This window comes from Phlebotomus argentipes, unplaced genomic scaffold, assembly GCF_947086385.1.
Source record: "Phlebotomus argentipes unplaced genomic scaffold, Phlebotomus argentipes genome assembly contig_2, whole genome shotgun sequence".
NCBI classification, from domain to species: Eukaryota; Metazoa; Arthropoda; class Insecta; order Diptera; family Psychodidae; genus Phlebotomus; species Phlebotomus argentipes.
Window position 1 is genome coordinate 4,090,558 of NW_026776162.1, and position 19,476 is coordinate 4,110,033.

Genomic DNA, 19,476 nt, shown 5'->3' on the forward strand with positions numbered 1-19,476 from the left:
AAAGTGCAGAAATTTCTGTAGTCAGTGAAGGAAAGACATTAAAATTAAATTTACTATAAAATATATATTTTAAAAATGCATTACATCACTACAAAATATTGACATCTCTCTCTCTCTCGCTTTTATACAGGATTGTTTTTTAAATGCTCTTGTTGCTTGAGTATGAAATATGATATTGCGGGGTGTACAGCACAGAATTTTAACGTCTATCGCAGAAACGAATATTGACAGGAGTCTTTGGTGCAAGAAGAAACTCAAATGTGGCGTCAAATTCACTGCAATATTCCACTTGAAAGGATCGAATGATCTGCACGGGCGAGAAGAATACATTAGTTATACATAGAGAGGGCTATAAACAGGGGTAAATGGTACCTTTGCAATGAGTAGCGTGAGCTCCATGTCGACAAATCGTTTTCCCGGACACGATCGCCGTCCGATGCCGAACGGCAGCACGAGATTGGGTGAATGGCGGAGATTGAAGCGCGAGCTGTCCTTGCCCGCCGTGATCCATCGCTCGGGCAGGAAGTGGTTGGCGTACTTGAAGTTGTCCTCGGAGTGGCAGGCGATCATGGTGTGGCAGAGGACGAAGGTGCCGGCGGGCAGATTGTAGCCGGACAGGCTCACGCTCGTGTCCTCGATGACGCGCGCGATGGCGAAGGTGGTGGGCGACAGTCGGTAGGACTCCTGGATGCAGGCCTTGGTGTACATCGCCTCGGCGAGGTGGTCCATGGAGAGCGTGGACGGGCAGTTGCGGAACTCGTCGGCAATCTGGAGTTGACTGGTGGAGTTCTGCGAGAGGTGCTGGAGCAGGAAGGCAAGCGTGTGCGCCAGAGTCTCCACTCCGGCCGTCATGAGGTCAATGATTCCGGACTTCTTGTCCTTCACATCGAGCTCTGGCGTGGACAGGATGCTGTAGAAGATGTTCCTCACATCGAGATCGTTGTATTCGCGCTTCTCATCGTCCAGCGCCTTGTCCACGATTGAGGAAATTGTTCTGCAAATATTTTACACAACAAATTGAGAGACAATTCTCTGACTCATCTTCTTTTGCTTCTACTCACTCGTAAATGGTGTCTTCGCTCTTGATGAAGTCTCTCCAGGTCTTCGTGGGCAGATATTTCCACAAGCCCGTGCCGAAGAAGGAGTCTCGCTGGGTGATGAAGAGTGTCTTGACGGCACTGGCGAGACTCCTCATCTGGTCAGAGGGATTCTCAGCCAGGAAGCCCATGCGGCGGCCCAGAAGGAGCGCGCAGAGCGCCTCCAGGCCCAAAGCGTTCACCAATTCCTGGAAGTTCACCACAACGTTGTCGCTGTTGCGCTTGATCTTGATCAGCTCGATAAAGTCGTCGCAAATCTCATTGAGAATCGGCAGGAAGCCGATAAGGATTCGCGGTGAGGTGAGATTTGGCGTGAGACCAGAACGCAATTTGTGCCACGTTTCTCCTTGTCTGGAAAAAAGAGGAAAGAACGAATCTTCCTCATTAAATTGCACGCACGAAGTGTCCTCAATTAAAGTTACTCATTGACGATTCCGCAGGAGGAGTAGCGATCCTTCCGCGCTCTTCGGTGGTAGACAAAGATCTCCGAAGGTGGCCGGAAGGGATATTTGCTGGGGTATTTGAGGACCTTCTCGATGTCTTGCTTGGAGAAGAGATGAACTACTGGGATCCCGTCTCCCACTTCCAGCACTATTCTGCCATATCGGCGATTGAGGTCCTTGTAGACGCTGTGCAGCTGATTGAGTTTGTAGTGCCAGAAATAGATCCATTTTGTCCCGACAATGGGAAATCTCGTGGGTCCTGGAAAATTGAGTGCATTTGAGAGCGTTGAGTCGGTGATTAATTCTCCCAATTTTTACTCACCTGGAATGTTGTAAATATCCTTATCGCTCGTCACGTGAGACGTTTCGAATTGCTTGCATTTGATGATAGCATGCAGAAGGTGGTTGCGGAAGAACAAACAGAGTACAAAAGCTGCTACAATGTAGATGAGGATCAGGGTTACAGACATATCTGTGACTGGGAGCTGCAAGAGACAAAGATTTCCATCATTTTCCATCCTTCTGTGCACGGCACTTTATCATTTATCTAATCAACTGTGTGACTTTCAACTCTGCAATGTGTCTCGGCTAAAGTGCTTTTGCTGCGGAATTCAAATGATCACTGAATGATTACCGGATGGTTGTAACAAATTTATCAGTGACGGAATGCCGGACTTCAGTTATGGTGTTTGTCTTGTGAGAAAGTGTACAAACGCTGAGAGGCTCTCTCAACGTGTTGGAGAATTAATATTGAATAAGAAGAGAGAGAAAAAAAACGTAAATTAATCAGCAGAGCCACACGATCGCGCGGTGATTGATGATTATCGAAGGTCATGGTTTCCTCGTCACTCTTCCTCTCCGGCTGAGACACTCTGGAATTGCCGGACTGCACTTGAGACAATTTCTGTACACGCTTTGATTCATGTCAGGAGATCACTTTGTCGTGATTTTTTGCTTTCTGGTGCAAAAGATTGTCGCATATGAGAATTAATTGGTGACTTAGCACGTGTTTTTGCAGCAGTGACTTGGCTGGAAAAGTGGGCGAATTTCACTGGTGTGTTTGAAGAAAGCCGATTGTGTAATTAGTCTTGTGGCTGATAGTGGCTATCAGGGCGAGAGATGACCGGGCAAAATGTAGGCGGACGATGAAGAAAGTCGAGAAAGTGGAGGCGATAAGTGGTGATAAAAGTGCTGAGAAGCCTCTCGAGAGGCGCTCCAAGAATTTTTCATGTTATTTGCTTACTGGGATTCGGTGTTTGGAGAAAAATTCAGAAAGACCAGCAGAAGACATAAAAAGTTGATTCACCTCGTAAGGCAGCCAAAAGAGAGTGTTGCTTGTACGCTTCTTTTGCCAATCGGCCGATCGGGTGATTCTTTTTCTAAGCAAATAATCGCCACTCTCCTCACGCCCGGAACTCTTTGCCAACACGTACACACAATTCACGCTGGGCGGCGACGAAGGGACTCACTTTTCACGATGATTGCGCACTTTTTCGCGGCACACGAGGGAAGGATGCTGCCAGAGACCTCTCTGGCCACTGTGGGAGAGCGAGATGCGGCGCAGTCCGTTATGGGAGGCACAAGTTTCCGGGATCGGTGGACGCGCGCGTGGTTGGGTGGCCAGAGGGAGGGAGTCGCGGGAGTGCGGAGGAGCGAGAGAAGTTCTGGACGAGCAGACACTCCGGCTCTAAATGACACTCTTCCCGGTGTGCTGGAAGACTTGTAGTCCACAGCGATAGAGGCACAAGACAGGCATGAGAGTGAGATTTGTATTCTCACATGGAGCGGCATCATCGGTTGGAAAAATAACGTTAAAATGTACACGACCAATCGGACAAGTTGACCAAATACACGACGAGAGGCGCACACCGAAAAAAGCAAAGGGGGAAAAACGGACAAGCCGTGTGCGGATGATTTTTCGAAGAGTTCCAAACTAGTTCTATTGGGCATGCTTTGGTCCAAAGACACGCAGAGCGGTCGTAAGTGCGATTTTTAATTGCTGATTATGCCGATTGGCTCTCGCAATAAACCACATTCTATTCGCACACATGATGATCTTGAATACCTCTCTTTATGCTAATGCCATCGCATCGGAGCCAAAAGTAAAGGTGTTTCGCGAAAATTCGGCATTCATTCAGCCAAATGGTCATGCTGGGAGGTTTTTTCTGCGTGCCCGCGCCTCACCATCCTCAAGACAAACTGGAAGATGCGCGAGCAAACAGGCCAGGAGAGCCATTGTGGGCAGCGAGTGGCTAAAAATAGGAGTAACGGAAAGTGAGGTGATTAATCACATCATCCAATAGATCCTAGAGAGACAAATTTCGCCAGGTTTCACACATCGGCCAAGTTGAAAAATTACCTTGCGATTTCTACCGCGAAACCGCAAGAGATCACAGGTGAATTCGCGAGCCTCATTAAATATTAATTTGTTTTCGCTCAAGGTATTTACATTTAGGAATCTTGTTTGTGTTTTTATCGTCACCCTGACGATGGGGGAATCTCGATCGCGATTGATCCAAGGCGCTGATCTGGAGGATCACTCTGATTGCGCCCGCCCAAAAGCGATCATCACCAGAGATTATGGTGATTGCAGGAGGAATGCGATCGCCCACCGGAGAGATAATCAAGTTTTATAGAACCTGATCACAAATGGTCAGTGTTAGAATGTTTTTTTCAGTGTGAAATGTTTTGGAGATTTTTCTTAATTGGAATTGAAGACAAAGGCGAGAGTTGTGTAAAAATTGGTGGAAACAGTCCAAAAGGGGAACGATCACACGTATCATGGTCAGGCGTTTAATTAAATTCAGAGGGGACCGGAATATACAATGTTGCCAATGAGGATTCCCCTATATAATCCTTTTGTTGTCTTTTTTATTATATCATCGCGAAGGTCAAATGGGACTTTATTATCTCCCTTATGTTTTGCATAATTTTTTTTCTTCTTCCTCTCTCGAGTAGAAATCATATGTATCTGCCACGGGCAAACCAGAATGCAGACGTGGAATTTCAGTTTGAACTTAAGACATCGCCTCAATCGTAGCCTGATGGTATTATTATGGCAATCTGTTCCTGTTAATGGGCTGAAATTTATTGTTTTTAAAGACCTTTTTTAATGGGGAAACAAGTTATTGTAATTTTCCAATTACATAAATGAAGAATTTGGTCAAATGACCAAAGGAATCCATTCCGAGAAAAAAGGAAATTTAATCAAGATTCGATAGATTAATAAATATATTGGCGCAGTGAAAAGTTGACTAGTTCTTGTGATGTCATTCATTCTTTAAAAGCTGTAAACAAAACGTAGAAAATCTGGTTATCATTGTGACTCTTTATTAACTCTGAATGTTTTGTTCTTGAATTGATAAGAAATTATTTATGTCCCTTGGACAATTGTGTGCATTACGCATTGTTGGCAAAGATCACAGTGAAAACAAACCATAACAACTGATTTCCACAACTTTCCATTGCCAAATATTTAACGAATCAACTTTGTCACATACTCCAATTGAGCATGGAATTGATTCAACTATGTTTTTGGGTGGCAAAGATGCACAGTGAGTCATTGAGATCTTTTATTACACCCTCACTGCGCGTCATATTGAAAGAGCTTGACATTGAAAGTCTCGCTGTAATCAGTGTGATAATGCCCAAGGAAAAGTGTGGAAATATCTCATTGCGATAAGTCAGCACTATCGCGTTCTGCACTGGGTTCACTTCTGTTTTGATGCACAGCTCAGATGTGTGCGAGGGTGTACAATGCCCGAGTATATAGAGTGATTCAAGTGTCTGAGAATTTATTCTAGTTTCTGCAGCCTTTATCGCTCTGTCCGCCACTCTGGGTGTCTTTCATATGGGCTCAGATGACATCATGAGGATGCGCGCGGGCTTCATCGTCCATACCTGTCCCATGGAGTGTGCGCAGCGCCGAAAAAAGGCGTTATTTATCGAGTCAATGGACCAATATATCACGCAGAATTGAGGCACACACACACACAGACACTGTGTTTTGACGTGGGACTAGTGTGTGTGCGCGCGATGAGGAAGAAATGAGAGGAAAAAGAAATGTATATTATTGCAACCGTGAACTTGATTGAGAGCTTTCGTGCGCGCAGATTTTCTTCGTCTCTCCGCGCGTCCGCGTGTTTTTCAATTCATTGTCGAGCGAGATTAGTCGGTTGAACTTGAACTAGAAAATTCTTATCACAGAGACCACAAGTGGTGCGAAGAGACGTATAAATAAGTACATGGCTGTGCGGCGTATATTATATTCACTTTTTGCCGCTCACCCTCGGCGCTCTTCCCAGATTTAGTCGCGCAATATTGGGGTATTTTTAGAGGACTTTCGGTGACAGCCACTATCGGAAGGCCTCGACCATGTCTCTCTGATAGAAGACCCTCCTCACGAGGGTCGAGGAAAAAACGGTGCTGAATTTTTCCATTATCTCTATGTGTAACGAAATTTTGTCGAATGTGCGCCTCTGGGTGACGAGAAAAGTGGGATAATCGCAGTGCTGTGGTCACTCTGGAGAGAAGGAGAGAGAGAGAGAGAGAGAGCTGATAAGGCAGTTGCAGTGGTGCAGCGAAAGTGTCAACAGATGGAAACTTTATCATCAATATTATGTGCGGCTTTGGCGAGCGAGCGGACAAAAGACACACACTGGCCACAAGAGACTTGTATACGCAATTATTGCTGAATTTTTCACACTGATCTCATGCACTTTTTCCATGTGCGCAGACACACAAAAAAAGCCTCCAACGCACACGAGTCAGTGAAAAGGAAGATCACAAGTCTCGTTATCACAAGACGCGGTTTTTTTTAATGATGTCTGCACATTTTTTTTATTACATCCTCTTGTGATCACGTTCACAGTTGAGATGGCACAAAATCGTTGAGTAATTAATTTTTATATGCGAAATATTTCACGTATTATGAAGCACACACAAATTACAAGCCGATGAGTTATTACTTTACATGATCGCGCACGCGCGTTTCTGCGCAGATCGCAGCGCGAGGATCTACGTACATTGGAGGAAGTCGCTGGAGTCATGGATGGCGGCGCTGCGGCCGGACGCGCTGGCGGGGGATGACTGCACCGGCAGGATCAGTCGCGAGCACTTGTGGTCCCGGCGGAGCGCAGTGCGAATGGTGCGATCGCCGGCAGCATCGCGTTCACACTGAGCTGGCGAGATTGCACGATCGCCACTCTTGGGCTGCACTGGATGACACGCGGGAGTGCGTCGGGATTGGCAATCACTGCAGCGAGACGGGCGCGATCGCGAGTGCAAAAAGGCACACACATACGGTCTAGTTATCGGGCGAGGAGTGCTGATAAACACGGTGTGGCTGCGGTGCAAAACAGTGCAGAGTGGATAACTGTTGGATGCACTAGCGACGCGTCGCATGAGACATGCCACTGATCGCGCGGAAAAGCAAAACAACCACCGCGAACGCCGGATAAACAACAAATAAAGCTGTTGTATGTTTCTGGAGCACAGCTCGCGATTCTTTTTCTTCTCGTCAAAATATATATCTCGGCTGATTCTCTGCGCCTCTCCTTCCCATCGTTCTCTCTCCATACGCCCGAGACGCACACACAGCAGATGCAATTGCACGCCACGGTGCCATGAGTGTAATTGTTTGGCCTCCACTGGGGCACTCGCCATCTCCATCGGTCGCTTCCCATTGCTGGCGCGGCCCACCCCGCCGATCGGGGCGGTGTGCGGCGGGAGGCGGAGGAGCGTGCTTGCTGGTGTTTTGCTGAATTTGCGCTGGTGGGACGAAAAAGTGTGCTCTTATTGGGTCAAGGTCGGGAAGATTGATCATCTGACTGCCACAGTGACTGATTCCGCCGAGAGATCACTGCACACACTGAGCGAAAGGGAGAAAAACTGCCGCGAATCCCGAGAGTGAAAACGCGCCTCTCTCGCAATTTTCCACGCTCAACTTTCTCCCCCCGCAGCATGCAAGATCGCCACGATCACTCCACCACGGCGAACCACATAGAATTCTTGCCAGTATTGTTAGAATAAGCACAAGTGCTCTGAATTGCTATCATCACAAGGTCTGGACAATGCGCCCGCCGAGAGTGCGTAAATGAAACAATTTTACAAGAGATAATTTCTAATGGAATCTCTTTCACCACACTTCCTGTTACATTAAAACGAACGACACAGTGTCGTGCGGGTAATGAAATGCACAAGAAATTGTGCGTTTGTCCACATGAGGAAGTTCACATAAAGTCACATCAGTGACTCGTTAGATTGGCAAAATGTGCTCCACGCTTGATGATCTCCTCTTCCCGTGTGCTCTCTAACGAGCAACAATCTCGGCTAATGAAGAGCTCTTGTTCTACCTGCTGATGAATTTGATGTAGCTTAAGAAGCATTAGTTATCTGAGGCACTTTCAGAATGATCTCTAATTAGTTTTTCTTGTTTTGAGGCTTGTCAAAAGATATTCGCCGTCATTCTTTACTGAATTCTATTTATTATTTATTTAAAAATCATTTGCATTCGGTAATTTCTTATCAAATATATAGAGTTATTATAAAGTTATCGAATTGCGTCATTATACCAGGAAAATCTTCTCTCATCTCCGTTAAAGTAAAGTCTGTCAAATTAGCTCATTAGAAAATTTGCATGATGTCGGATATTGACCGAACGGGTGTCATCATCTGTGCCGTCGACGGGAAAATTATCCTGAAGAATTGTTAAAATTCCATGTTTATGTAATTACCTCGAGAACCCCACTCGGCGGACGGCAGTGTGGGTGGGAGTGAGCCACCCACATTGTTTTCCTTGGTAAACAGAGAAACTCGACGTGGTCGGATTGATGGGATTAGGCGGTGGCACAGAAGAGGGATTATCGGATGGACCGTGGTGGAATGCCACAATAATATTTACATCTCAAATACAGTGGATAAGTTGTTTTTGAAGAATTGCTGGAACTGCAAACTTCAAAGATTCACCTGGCTGAGGCTCTTCTTCATCCCACATCGGTTGTGGGGCATTTTCTCTATTTCCCACCAAATCACCCTAATGGTAAATGTGAGGGGGAGGGGAGGCTGTTTTTCATCCAGTATTTGGAGAAGAATGTTTGCAGAAAAGAATTATATGAATATTTATGCTGGAAAGTTGCGGAGATGTTTCTCACCTTGCGCAATAGTCCTGGCCACTCTGTCCAGGACTATATAAAAGGACTCCGATTTCCTCTCAAGTGCAGTTCAGATTCTCAGTTGTGCTCAACGGTATCGCGAGGATAACAGTCCTTGAAATTCAAATAAATCAGTGAAATTCTGAAATATATTTTGTGAGTGTTTTTGCACATTTTCGACGCATTTCCATTCAATCAAGATGTCACAGAAGAGGTAATTGAGTCTAGTGCTTTCTGGTGATCATTTCATCGTTGAAATTGGTCATTAAATTTCATTACAAGCAATAGAATTAATTAAAATTGTGGTATTTCTTGGTCGATTAGCTCACTTTTGCCGCCAAATCTCTGCTTCATGCTCGCCATGGTGGTTGTCCTGGGAAGTGTGTCTTCAGTTTTCGCTCAAGTGACTTTTAGTCGCGACTGGAATGCTGGAAAGCGGGCTTTCGAACCAGTTCCCAGCGACTGTGGTGCTGTTATGCGGACAATAGTGTCACTCTGTGGCGCTATTTCGGTTTGTAACTGTTCCCAAAATGCTCTGTGTGATGATTTCTTATGTCGCTCTCCTTACAGAAGAATGCCCATCAATTGTCCCTGTGCGAGATGAAGTCCATCTTCCACAGCCTCCACGATGACGACACTTCGGGAAATCTGATGTTGCACAAGTAAATTCACGGTAGATTCATGGTGAGAGGCGAGGAGTTTAGACAAAGAGACACACACGCACTGGAGGAAGGCGGTAAATTTATTTAATGGCTAGGAGGCAGCAAGATTTCGGCAAGAACCCAATGCAAACGTCAATGGACTATGAGAAAAAATCCCCTTAGATGTTGTCCTCAGTCTGTAAATTTAATAAAATAACTTGAGTAGATGAATGAGGGCAGGTTTGAGAAAGTGTGGGAGAAATTTTGTGCAACGATTGATTTCCGTGACACAATGATATTGATGACTTGTTGATTTTCGGGTGACTTCATTCATTCTCATCAATGCGTGACACGCACAAAGAACAAGGTGAATTCTCTCGTCTTCATTCACAAACCTTCACAACTGTGAATAATCCCATGCGAGAGTCTCGAGCACTGCATTAAGGGACTGAAAATGACGGCAGACGAGCTGGAAGATGTTTATTTGTTCAACTAACGAATTCCTGAATTTGTAATTATGACTCCAGCAGACTCGCAAGGCCACAAAGATCGATGGTTTTTCGCTCGAGGGTGATTCACTGAGCATCCGAGAGACTGGGGCGTGGTGGAAGACGCACGATCCCTGAGAAAGATAGGCAAGAAGGAGAGAAAAAGTGGTGCCAGGATGTCTAGCGTGGCCCTTTGAAATGCATCCTCTCTTTTCACACACACAATTGGGAGTTATTTTGGCTCATTCAGAACTCTGTGGTCACTTTTTAGACGTCCGTCGAAGGTGTGAAACGAATCTCTTCTTCTTTTTTTCTCTCAAGCCTTGACCGCACACACTCCTTGTTGCCTGGACGACCAATTTAAAGCCAATTCACAGAGTCCTCTAAATTACCATCCAATGAGCCGTTTCCTCGGTGGAAGTTGAAGATTAGATCGTCCGTCTTGGACCAGCAGGTGCCGTCTTTTTGATAAATGAAAAATGTCTTCATATTGTTGGATCCTTATAAATGGATATAAATATTTTACTTTGAAAAATTCCAGTAATTTATTTTGTATTGAACTGTGCAAAGCCGATCTGAACATTTCTGGGGTATTTGGAATAATGTCAAGTTTGTGATTTTTTTTGGTAATGACTTATAACTTGAAAATTGACTTCGAGTCTTTTAAAAGCACTTTTCAACTCAACACAGCAATTTTCGCCAATATGACCTTGCGCTAAATGCTAAAAGTTTAAAGCAGTTGCAATAAATTTTGATGATCTATTTTGACTGTTTCCAAGTCAATATCATAACTCATTGATTTGGCATTCAAACAAATTTCCATAAATAATCGCTTCATATTCTCATGGTTTCGGTAAAGTTTTAAATGCATTAAGTAAAGAGGATCTTTCTTGAGCAAACAATCTTTCAGAGACTGTTGCAATTCACGGCCTCGTGTGATTTTATGCGTCTTCCTCAACTGGTTCTGGAGCCCTTGTTAGATGATGAATCTCCGTTTAGTCGGATTATTTCAATAAATTTGGCTTAATTTTGATTCCTTAAGTTCTTCTGGCGATGCTCAGTGGGCAAATCCGTGGCGCGCAGCTGAATCAGTGAGAAAATTTATGAGGCGAAGCCCGCAGATTGACAAAAGAAGTCTATTTATTTTATTGAATTGTCAATGGGAGGAAAATGGGCATGGGAAGTAAATTGAGTGGAAATCAATTGATGAAATGTTCTCACCTCACTTCGTGGGAGACTTTTGGGTTGATGCGGCTCGGAAGAAGGGCATGAGAAATGCGAGAATAATATATTAATTTTTAATTAGAGTTTCACAATCCATTGGTTCACATTTCTCAGCATTTTATTGGTTCTCCGATCATCATTTCCCATTGTTAATGTCCATTCAGTCGCGGATGCTCCAGCGCGAGGTGGTGATGCTGAAAAGGAGGAGCATCGATGGGAGCACCTTAAAAAGCGATCAATTATGCATCGCTCGTGAGTAATTCCTTCCTATTGAAGCCGGCAATAAGCTCAATCTTTCTTTTCTTCCTCATCCACTGCCATCTCAGCCTCTCTTCTTCTGTTTTTTTTTCAGGCGGCAGATGAGCAGGGAAAATTTATCTGGCGCGGGATTTTCTCATGAAGAGAATCCAGTGTCAGTCATTTCTCACCCACGAGTGAGAAATTGCAGGAAATAATTAAATAATTAGAGAATTTGATGTGCAGCTATAAAATGTGAATTTATCACAATTCCTCTTCTGTACTTTGTTTTTTTGCATTAAAAAATCATCATGTAAGCCCGCTAATTTAGCCCATTGAGACACACTCGCGTCAGAAGAAAAGGCGGGAAATGCCTGGCAATTGAGGCTATGTTATTGTTTCGCGGAAAGGGAGGAGAATTTGCATTTAAATCGAAAAAAAGTCTCAATTTTATATCCTCCGGCGGAGGTGAGAGGGAAATTCGTTGGCAATTGGAGATGCGAGTGAGTCGACAAAAGTGTCGAGTTGCGGGCGGACCAAGAAAAGTTGTCCAATACCTCAGTAACATTGGTGTGTCCCTAATGGCAAAGAGATTTGATTTTTTAATCCCCAACAAGCGGATTTGGTCGCATCTCCGGCTCAGTTACCGTCGAGGAAGTTGACGGATCATCACAAAGGGATCTTCCTGTGTGTCATACCTGAGCTGTAAGGCTTCTAAACAACTCTCAGAGAAAGGAGTCAAAAGGAGGAATGTTTCTCTTTCGGGTGTCTCCTTTCTCACCTCTTCAATAGGCGCAAAAGTTGACAATTATCCTAAAGAGAGGAAATAAATATGCTTAGGCAAGAGACACCGTGCAACAGGTGGTCCTTGGCACATGAGACAAACCCTATAGGAAAATCTCATTATCCCTCCTCGCCTTTCTCTCTCTCACACTTGAACATTCCGTGAAAAATTGTGCATTCCGTGTGCTCACCAGGGAAAAATGTCTCATTTTCTTTTTGGGGACACACATTATTGCCTCGCCTCGCGTGTGTGTATAAATTAGCTTCAATTTATAAAGATTTCTAGCTTGACTACAAAAATGTGCAAATCCCAAAATTTTTTACCCCCACCCGCACGTGTACTTTCCATGTGGTTTTCCCACATGAGACCCCACACGAGGCGTGGCGGGGTGTGAGATGAGAAAATATGAGATGCTGACACATTCATATTAATTTTTCTCCACCACTTTAAATGGTAATTTCCCGCCGTGGCGACAAAAGATGCGATACAAATGAATTGAAGCGGCTCAAGAGATTATCACAGCATCAATTTATTTATCTCACCAGCTTCCCAATGGCACCCAATCGCGCCTCCTTTGAGGCATGCGAAGTTGCTGCAGTCAAAGACTTCACCTGATGCTCAGGAAGTTCCGTTGAATTTGCTAGCAGATTAACTCATTCCCAATGCGAATAAGTCAATTTTATTTCCTAAGAAAAGCATTTTCAGCCATTTCTATTGAAGGAGTATTTAACTGTCCGACTTCGATGAGGCCCTAAACTTTCCTAAAGACAACAAAACTGGACGATCGTGTAAATTTTCTAAACAAGTTTGTTGGTGCTATATAATTGAATAGGGAGAAAGATTGAGCAATAAAGTGAGTCTGAAATGATGACAATCGCCCAAATGGATTTCTCTGTATCTTTCCAGGCAACATTTTATTGATTAATAGTCAATCTTTCTCACCACGATCCACCATAAATACCATGCTCATTTTTAACAATGTTCTAAGAGCAGCTTAATTACCTGAGATGATCACTTGACGGGGAATTTCACTGTCACGCAATTGACATGGCACTGTATTTGGAAGATGGAGCGAAAGACTTCATTATAATCAAGAACTCGAGCTTATAATGTGGTTGATTTCTTGATGGAATGTTTCTCATTTAAGGGATTGGTTTTTATTCTTCGGCACGGAAACCGTCATAAATGTTTGAGGCTGAGAGAAGACTCGCCAGGAGGAAGGATTCAAAGCGAGCGTCATAAAGTGGTTTGAGAATATGAGGTTCATCTTGGATTCTGTGCCTTTTATTCGATACAAACGAGACTCGATGTGTGGCTTCAGTTGAAATTGCTTGCATAAAAATTATATGGAGGTTTAATTTTATTAGTCACATTCCTCATTTTCTCACTCAATAGTTTCAAATATTTGAATATTGTTTGACCATCGCGAGGCGATATTATTTAATATTGCTCTCTTACTATAAAATTCTCAGGCGGACAAACAAGATTCATCTTTTATTTCACTCCTTTTTTAATATTCTATTTTGTAAAATTTTATTCACATTAGCCAGCAGAGAGGGAAATAGTCTGAAAGAGGCGCATATAAAAATTACAACTGCTATTCTCGTCAAGTTTTATTCCTTTATGACACACTATCATCGATGATAAACTATAAATTCGAATGTATTTTTCTTAACATCGTCAAGATCGAAAACATGGCGAGGTGGTTGTTCCCTTTGGCGTCTTTGGGAGCCTTTTTGTGGTTGAAATAGAATCACTGTTCTTACTGAAAATCCTTGATTTTATCATTACTATAAAGAATATTAAAAAAGCGAGGAGTTTGAATCTAAGATTGATATTTGAAGATATAAATCTTGAATCAGTTTACCTAAATCACTAAGCTGGTATACGAAACAAGGCGTGAGTTTAAGCATCTCGAGATGCTATATAGTGAGAAATTAATATTATTTGAGTCATCAGACGTAATTCCGCGTCGTCCAATCGAAGAAGAGGGGCAAGACAAAGAGGCCAAATAGAAGGTTTTTCAATTATAATTTTACAATAGAGTAGGAAGATTGAGTGTTTTATTGCATCATTCAAAATAATAATCACAGACTTATATTGGCCTGTCTGCTCTCCCTCACGATTTAGGCTGAGCGGGAGAAAAGTGTCAAAAATCTTCGAGAGTCCGTCCCGGAGGAAATCTTTCATTCTGCGCCCCGATGGCACAATCAAATTTGTCCTTTTGTGTATCTAAACAGCTGCAATTTGTCTGAAAAATCTCTTCTCACCATTGTGGACTTGTGTGTAAAATCACTGCGCGCCGGGGAGATTCGTGAAAGGAGGGCAATTTAATTTTTTTTGCTGTCTTCATCCCTCACAATTGTCCAGGGATATTATTGAAAAATTCACTGCCTCCCAATTGAGCAGTCAATTGCAATTGATATTGTCCCCTGTCGTCTTTTCCCGTGACTGTTGATTTTCACAGGGACGGTCTTTGCCAAAAGAGACACTCATTTGGCATCAATTTTGCAAGCAATTAACTTTTTTATCCTCGACAATGCAATATGAGAGTCTTTTTGTGCTTTTGCGCGCGTAACGTGTTCCCATATCATATTGGGATCATTCATCTTCCGATCAATTGTGCGGAAAATTTTATGGACCATTCATAAATGTATAACACATTGGAAAATATTGGCCAATTTCCTCCTGCGTCATTTGCCGATGATGTTTTTGCCAGAAATGGAATCGAAATAGGAGTCGTCAGGCAAATATATCCCTGAGTATAGTATGTGAAATTTCTCAATGAACCAATTTCAGAGACGTTTTCCAATTAATGTGAATGAATCATGTTAATTCTGAGAGTGTGAGCAGGGAAATAAATTAGCTAATTTGATGCCCTAAATGGAGAGTCAGCGATCAATCATCCTGGCATCCAGTGTAGCACTACTTTGTGTCCTCACTGCTGCGGCAGCAAAAGGATCTCCTCTTTATCCTCACCACATCATATCTCCTTACGACTGTAGCAAATGCTGAGCCCATTATTGGGTCTCTGTGAAAATGTGATGAGCAGAAAAAATGTTGAATATACACAAACAGCCGACAAAACTAAATAATCAAATTATACTATTTGAAGAGTGACTTCGAAAGGGAATTTACCGATTTTTGGCGTGAATGAAATGAGGATAGTGTGGGTATAAAAAAGTTGAATTTCACATCCGGTTTCCCTCTACAAAAACAGCTCCTCTCGCCCGAAACACCGAGAAAGGTTGAGCGTCAGCAGCCGAAGAAAGATCATCAGGAGCACAAAAGGACAGCATTATTTGAGGTGAATTGAAAATGCTGTTGGCAATTCATGGCCAAATATCCCAAAGTCACTCATAGGCCAAAATCGAGACGGGGAGGATTTAAATCTTCATTCACTGACTCATACAGAGGATCCATTTCATCATTTCAGGGGACAACGCAATGGGACACCCATTGACTCACATTTATGAAGGATTGTGGAATCATGAACTAATGTCAATAGGCATGAATTCGTGTTTCCTCTTACAAATTTCTCTCCTAATCTGTCGAATTTATCACTAATTCTTCGCATGAATGAAGGTTTTTTTTCAGCTATGCCTTTTTTAGCCCTCAATAGCATTAGCTGACTTCCACAGAGGGAAAACTTTTTGAATTCTTTTTGATATAACGCCGATTTTTAGATGAGGAATTAAACTGATAAGGCATCAAAACAATTGCTGACTTTTTTACAAAATAACAACCCCTCTTAAGATCCTCCAGATACAGATCTAGGAACAAAGAGAGTGATCCTAATTCCCTCTTTCTTCAGCCCTGTCTCTCTAAATGCTACTTTCGTCATTGATCTCGGCACAAAAGGTGAAAGAGAAAATGTGTCACAATCTTCAATGTGAGACTTCTGCTGAGATTTTTGAAGACCACATCGGAAGGGATTTCGCAAATGTGCTCAATGGAGCAGAAAATATAAGCTGGCAAAAGGGAGAGGAAGAGATCACCTCGAAGTCCGCACAGACTTTCTCCTTGACTCCAATTTAATTTCCTCCGCTTATTTTAATTGGAGTGTTAATTGAATTACTCGACCCAGAAAGGAGCTTTTATGTGGCAAATTTCGGTGGAAAAAATAAATAACTATATACACGTGAATGCTTGATGGAATTGCATGGCAAACAACAATAAAATTGATGGATTAATTTGCCAGATGCTCAGGGTGTGAAAAAAGTGAGGATAAAAGGTGTGAATTTGCAGTTACAACTTGCCAAATAATAATAATAAGCCATAATGGCAATGATGGGGAGAGGAGAAGGCAAAATCGACCATTTCACGGATAGATGATCAGGCACAATGTCGGCAAGACTGAATGATCTCACATGAGGAGCACTCTTGATGCGTGGAATCTCTGATGCGCTGCCCAGAAAGTCAACTGCTAAAGGGAATCTCTTGCGAACACGCACCGCCACTCGAGTCTGTGCATATGAAAGTGTGAGAAATTACCTGCGATATATTCTCCTCAACATTACATCTCGTGGAAAATATCATAATGTTAATCCGATTAAATCTTCCGAGTCTCTGCCAGGCTTCCCTCTCTCGTCTGCCGTTGACTCCATTGTTGCTATTAAAAAGCTGTTTTGATACCGCCACCGAGCCAATCAATTTGATCTGCTTCACATAAAGTTGCCCGTGAAGAAAAACACACCGTCAAATGATCACTTTACATCTCTATAAGGTGATCTCGCGGAGATTCCCGCGAACTCCGCCTAAGTATGCAATTCAGCATCGCCCGAAGGAGGATTCCGCATACAAATTAGCTAATCCCTTCTTCTCGATTTCAGTGGCAAAATTCCACCCCACAATACAATTTCACTAATCCGCATTTTATCAGAAATTGGGATCATTGACTCTGCGGCTTCCCTCTCTGACTCATCTTTCATCCCATCCCGAAATCACTACTATTGTGACTCCTTTTTTTCCGTCCGCGACACACGAGATTTTTAATAACGATCTGTCACTGAAGTTAATACGGTTTGAGATTTGGATCAACCGCATGTCGCAGTCAATTATACCCGAAATGGAATTTAACATTTAATATTTTCATAATAGTCACTCATCTTGTTATGCTTCTTTCTCAAGGTGCTACTCTTGCTGGTCAGCTCTTCACCAGCGGTAGAAATATCTCGTGATAAGTTTGAAAAGATCATTTAATTCTGATGGATTATCTTAGCAAAATGTCTTGTATAAATAGTGAGGAAGATTATCGAGCACAGTCAGTCTTTGGCTCTACCTTAAATCGTTTCATAAACTCTTGATTTTTCAACACTAAAAGAGATTCAATCTATACAAACTATACATATGTACTTGCTTGTGTGTCTCGTTCAGAGAGAATTAAAGTCAAGAAGCTTGAACCAGGAATAACTGATTAGTTTCATTTGATTGTTTGAGTTTTTTTTCAAGTTTCTGTGCCTTCGTTTCCTGGATTTTACGTTTATCTGTATGAAATTACTTAATATGTTCTCGCATTGGATTTTTCTGCAATATTTTCCACTCAAAATGTTCTCACGGACATATTTTACCCGTAATTTGGCAAGAGTTGACGAAACACGCTCGGGTTTGAGTGCTGTGATGAGGTCGTTCATGGCTCTACCATTTCATTCGCTTGCTGGCGGTGCAAATAGAATTGCGCTGTGCCCAATGGAGTAGCGGACAATGATGAGGGTTGTTGGCATGACGAAAGAGAGGCGAAAACCTCTCCATGTAATCCCACCCTTATCTATTACATAAGGATTTGTTATAATTAAAATGGGGTTAAGTTAGGATTTTGTTATGGTAATGACATCATTATACAATTTCCCTTTTCGCAACACTTCATGAGCGTTAAGGATGTTGCCGAGTGTGGGGCCTACATATGGAGCTCCGGCGCCAGTACATAGATGAAATTACTTGAAAATTACATGCGATATTAAAACATGTGTCTCCTCACCTTAAATACTCACCCGGAATTTCCTTCCTGTGTCACATGGAATTCTCCTGGATGACTCGCTCCTTCTGCCAACGGATGAGGCAGAAACACTCCTCGGGTGGGTTTTTTGGGGGATGAGATAAAAGCTCTCTCTCACTCACTCTTGCTCTCGGAACATCCTTCGCCCATTTATTATTGTGACATGCGGCTGTGGAGGAAGGGATGGAAAAAATGTGGAAAATAATTTTAGTGGTTCATTGTAAAAGCTTCTCCTCGTCTTCAAAGCTCTCTCGCTCTCGCTGAGTGTGTGTGAGAATGGCACCCTTTAGCCATATTTTGGAGTGATATCATATATCATTTGTCGGTATACCCGCTGGGTTGTGTATTTCAACTAAATGGAGACACCACTCAATAGGAAATGTTCTGAAAGGGATAAAAAGTCATAAAAATGCTCATCTCGGAAATGGGTTGACATTTTCCACTTCCCATTGTGCGGCATCGATTGCATGGCGACTTGAATGCATCGCATCCTTTTTTATTCAATTCCTGGCCCAACAATTAGAGTATTCAACCCTATTTTATGCAAATTTAATAATTGCAACATCGATCAACTTCTCATCTTCCTTTGACACATCATTCGAATGCTCTATATTGAGCCACACGGTGAGGACATTGCGAGGGACGGACAAAAAGAGGAGAGTCATTATGTTGTATGAAATTAATTCATATTGCAACACCTTTTGCGCCAAAATCTGTGTCTGTGTGCGAGTGCTCGAATGATGACAATAAATGGCTCTTTCAGGACTTTCTCACTCACACTCACTGCCAACCCGAGAAGTTTGTCCTGAGGGGAGGACAAATTGAGGCTGATTTACATTGGGAGACGACGTACAGCATTAATCGAATTTTAATTGCCATTTAGTCAATTTTGGTCGTGGCCGGGGAAATGCAAAACCACATGAAATGGTGTGTTTAAAAGGGATCTCCGCAGTTCCTCCTCGCCCAACTGCCTCATGGTCAGAATTCACGGCGTTTCCCATCACCTCGCCACACTCAAAACTTCCCGCGCGCACAAGGGAGGATTTTAGTAAATAGAGACAATATATCCATCCATCCTCGGCCATGACACATTTTTCCCACCCACTCAGACCATATTAAATGTACATAATGGCGAAGTGAGGCATTTGCATAGAGAGAAATTTCATTTTGCCAAAGCAAAAATCAACCCTCTATCATTCATGAGAGCGGCATTTTGTGTTGGGTACAAAAAAAAGGCAAAACAAATTCATGTTTTTCGCAATCCTGACACTTTGACACAATCTGCATGAAAAATTGCCAATACTCTGGCTTCCCGGAAATGTTTCCCTTCGCCATCGCAACACCAGAATCTCTATCCAGTTTGCGGAGGCGACTGAGAGGTGAATATCAAATGAGAAACTTGCCTCAAAGTCACAC

General features: G+C 42.9%; 3 protein-coding genes across 8 annotated transcripts in view; 1 reads left to right on the forward strand and 2 right to left on the reverse strand.

Moving 5' to 3' along the window:
* The window catches only part of LOC132264934 (large ribosomal subunit protein eL33), a 69,501-nt gene that overhangs the window by 18,916 nt on the left and 31,109 nt on the right, over nucleotides 1-19,476 (reverse strand). The window lies entirely within an intron of this gene.
* On the reverse strand, nucleotides 44-6,969 carry LOC132264927 (ecdysone 20-monooxygenase). 5 transcript variants are annotated; one of them, XM_059765269.1, is made up of 6 exons: nucleotides 6,565-6,969; nucleotides 1,863-2,025; nucleotides 1,520-1,799; nucleotides 1,062-1,448; nucleotides 373-994; nucleotides 44-307 (listed from the first exon to the last, which is right to left on the reverse strand). In XM_059765269.1, exons 1-6 carry the CDS (start codon nucleotides 6,586-6,588, stop codon nucleotides 200-202), a joined length of 1,584 nt encoding a protein of 527 aa, XP_059621252.1. In that variant the 5' UTR covers nucleotides 6,589-6,969; the 3' UTR covers nucleotides 44-199. The 5 variants fall into 5 exon arrangements, with proteins under 5 accessions (XP_059621252.1, XP_059621254.1, XP_059621255.1 ...); XM_059765271.1 differs by lacking the exon at nucleotides 6,565-6,969 and adding an exon at nucleotides 3,606-3,779; XM_059765272.1 differs by lacking the exon at nucleotides 6,565-6,969 and adding an exon at nucleotides 3,010-3,403.
* On the forward strand, nucleotides 8,760-9,582 carry LOC132264658 (adipokinetic hormone/corazonin-related peptide-like). Of its 2 annotated transcripts, none has more exons than XM_059764929.1 (3): nucleotides 8,760-8,905; nucleotides 9,016-9,202; nucleotides 9,262-9,582. In XM_059764929.1, exons 1-3 carry the CDS (start codon nucleotides 8,892-8,894, stop codon nucleotides 9,355-9,357), a joined length of 297 nt encoding a protein of 98 aa, XP_059620912.1. In that variant the 5' UTR covers nucleotides 8,760-8,891; the 3' UTR covers nucleotides 9,358-9,582. The 2 variants fall into 2 exon arrangements, with proteins under 2 accessions (XP_059620912.1, XP_059620913.1); XM_059764930.1 differs by having other exon boundaries at nucleotides 9,265-9,582.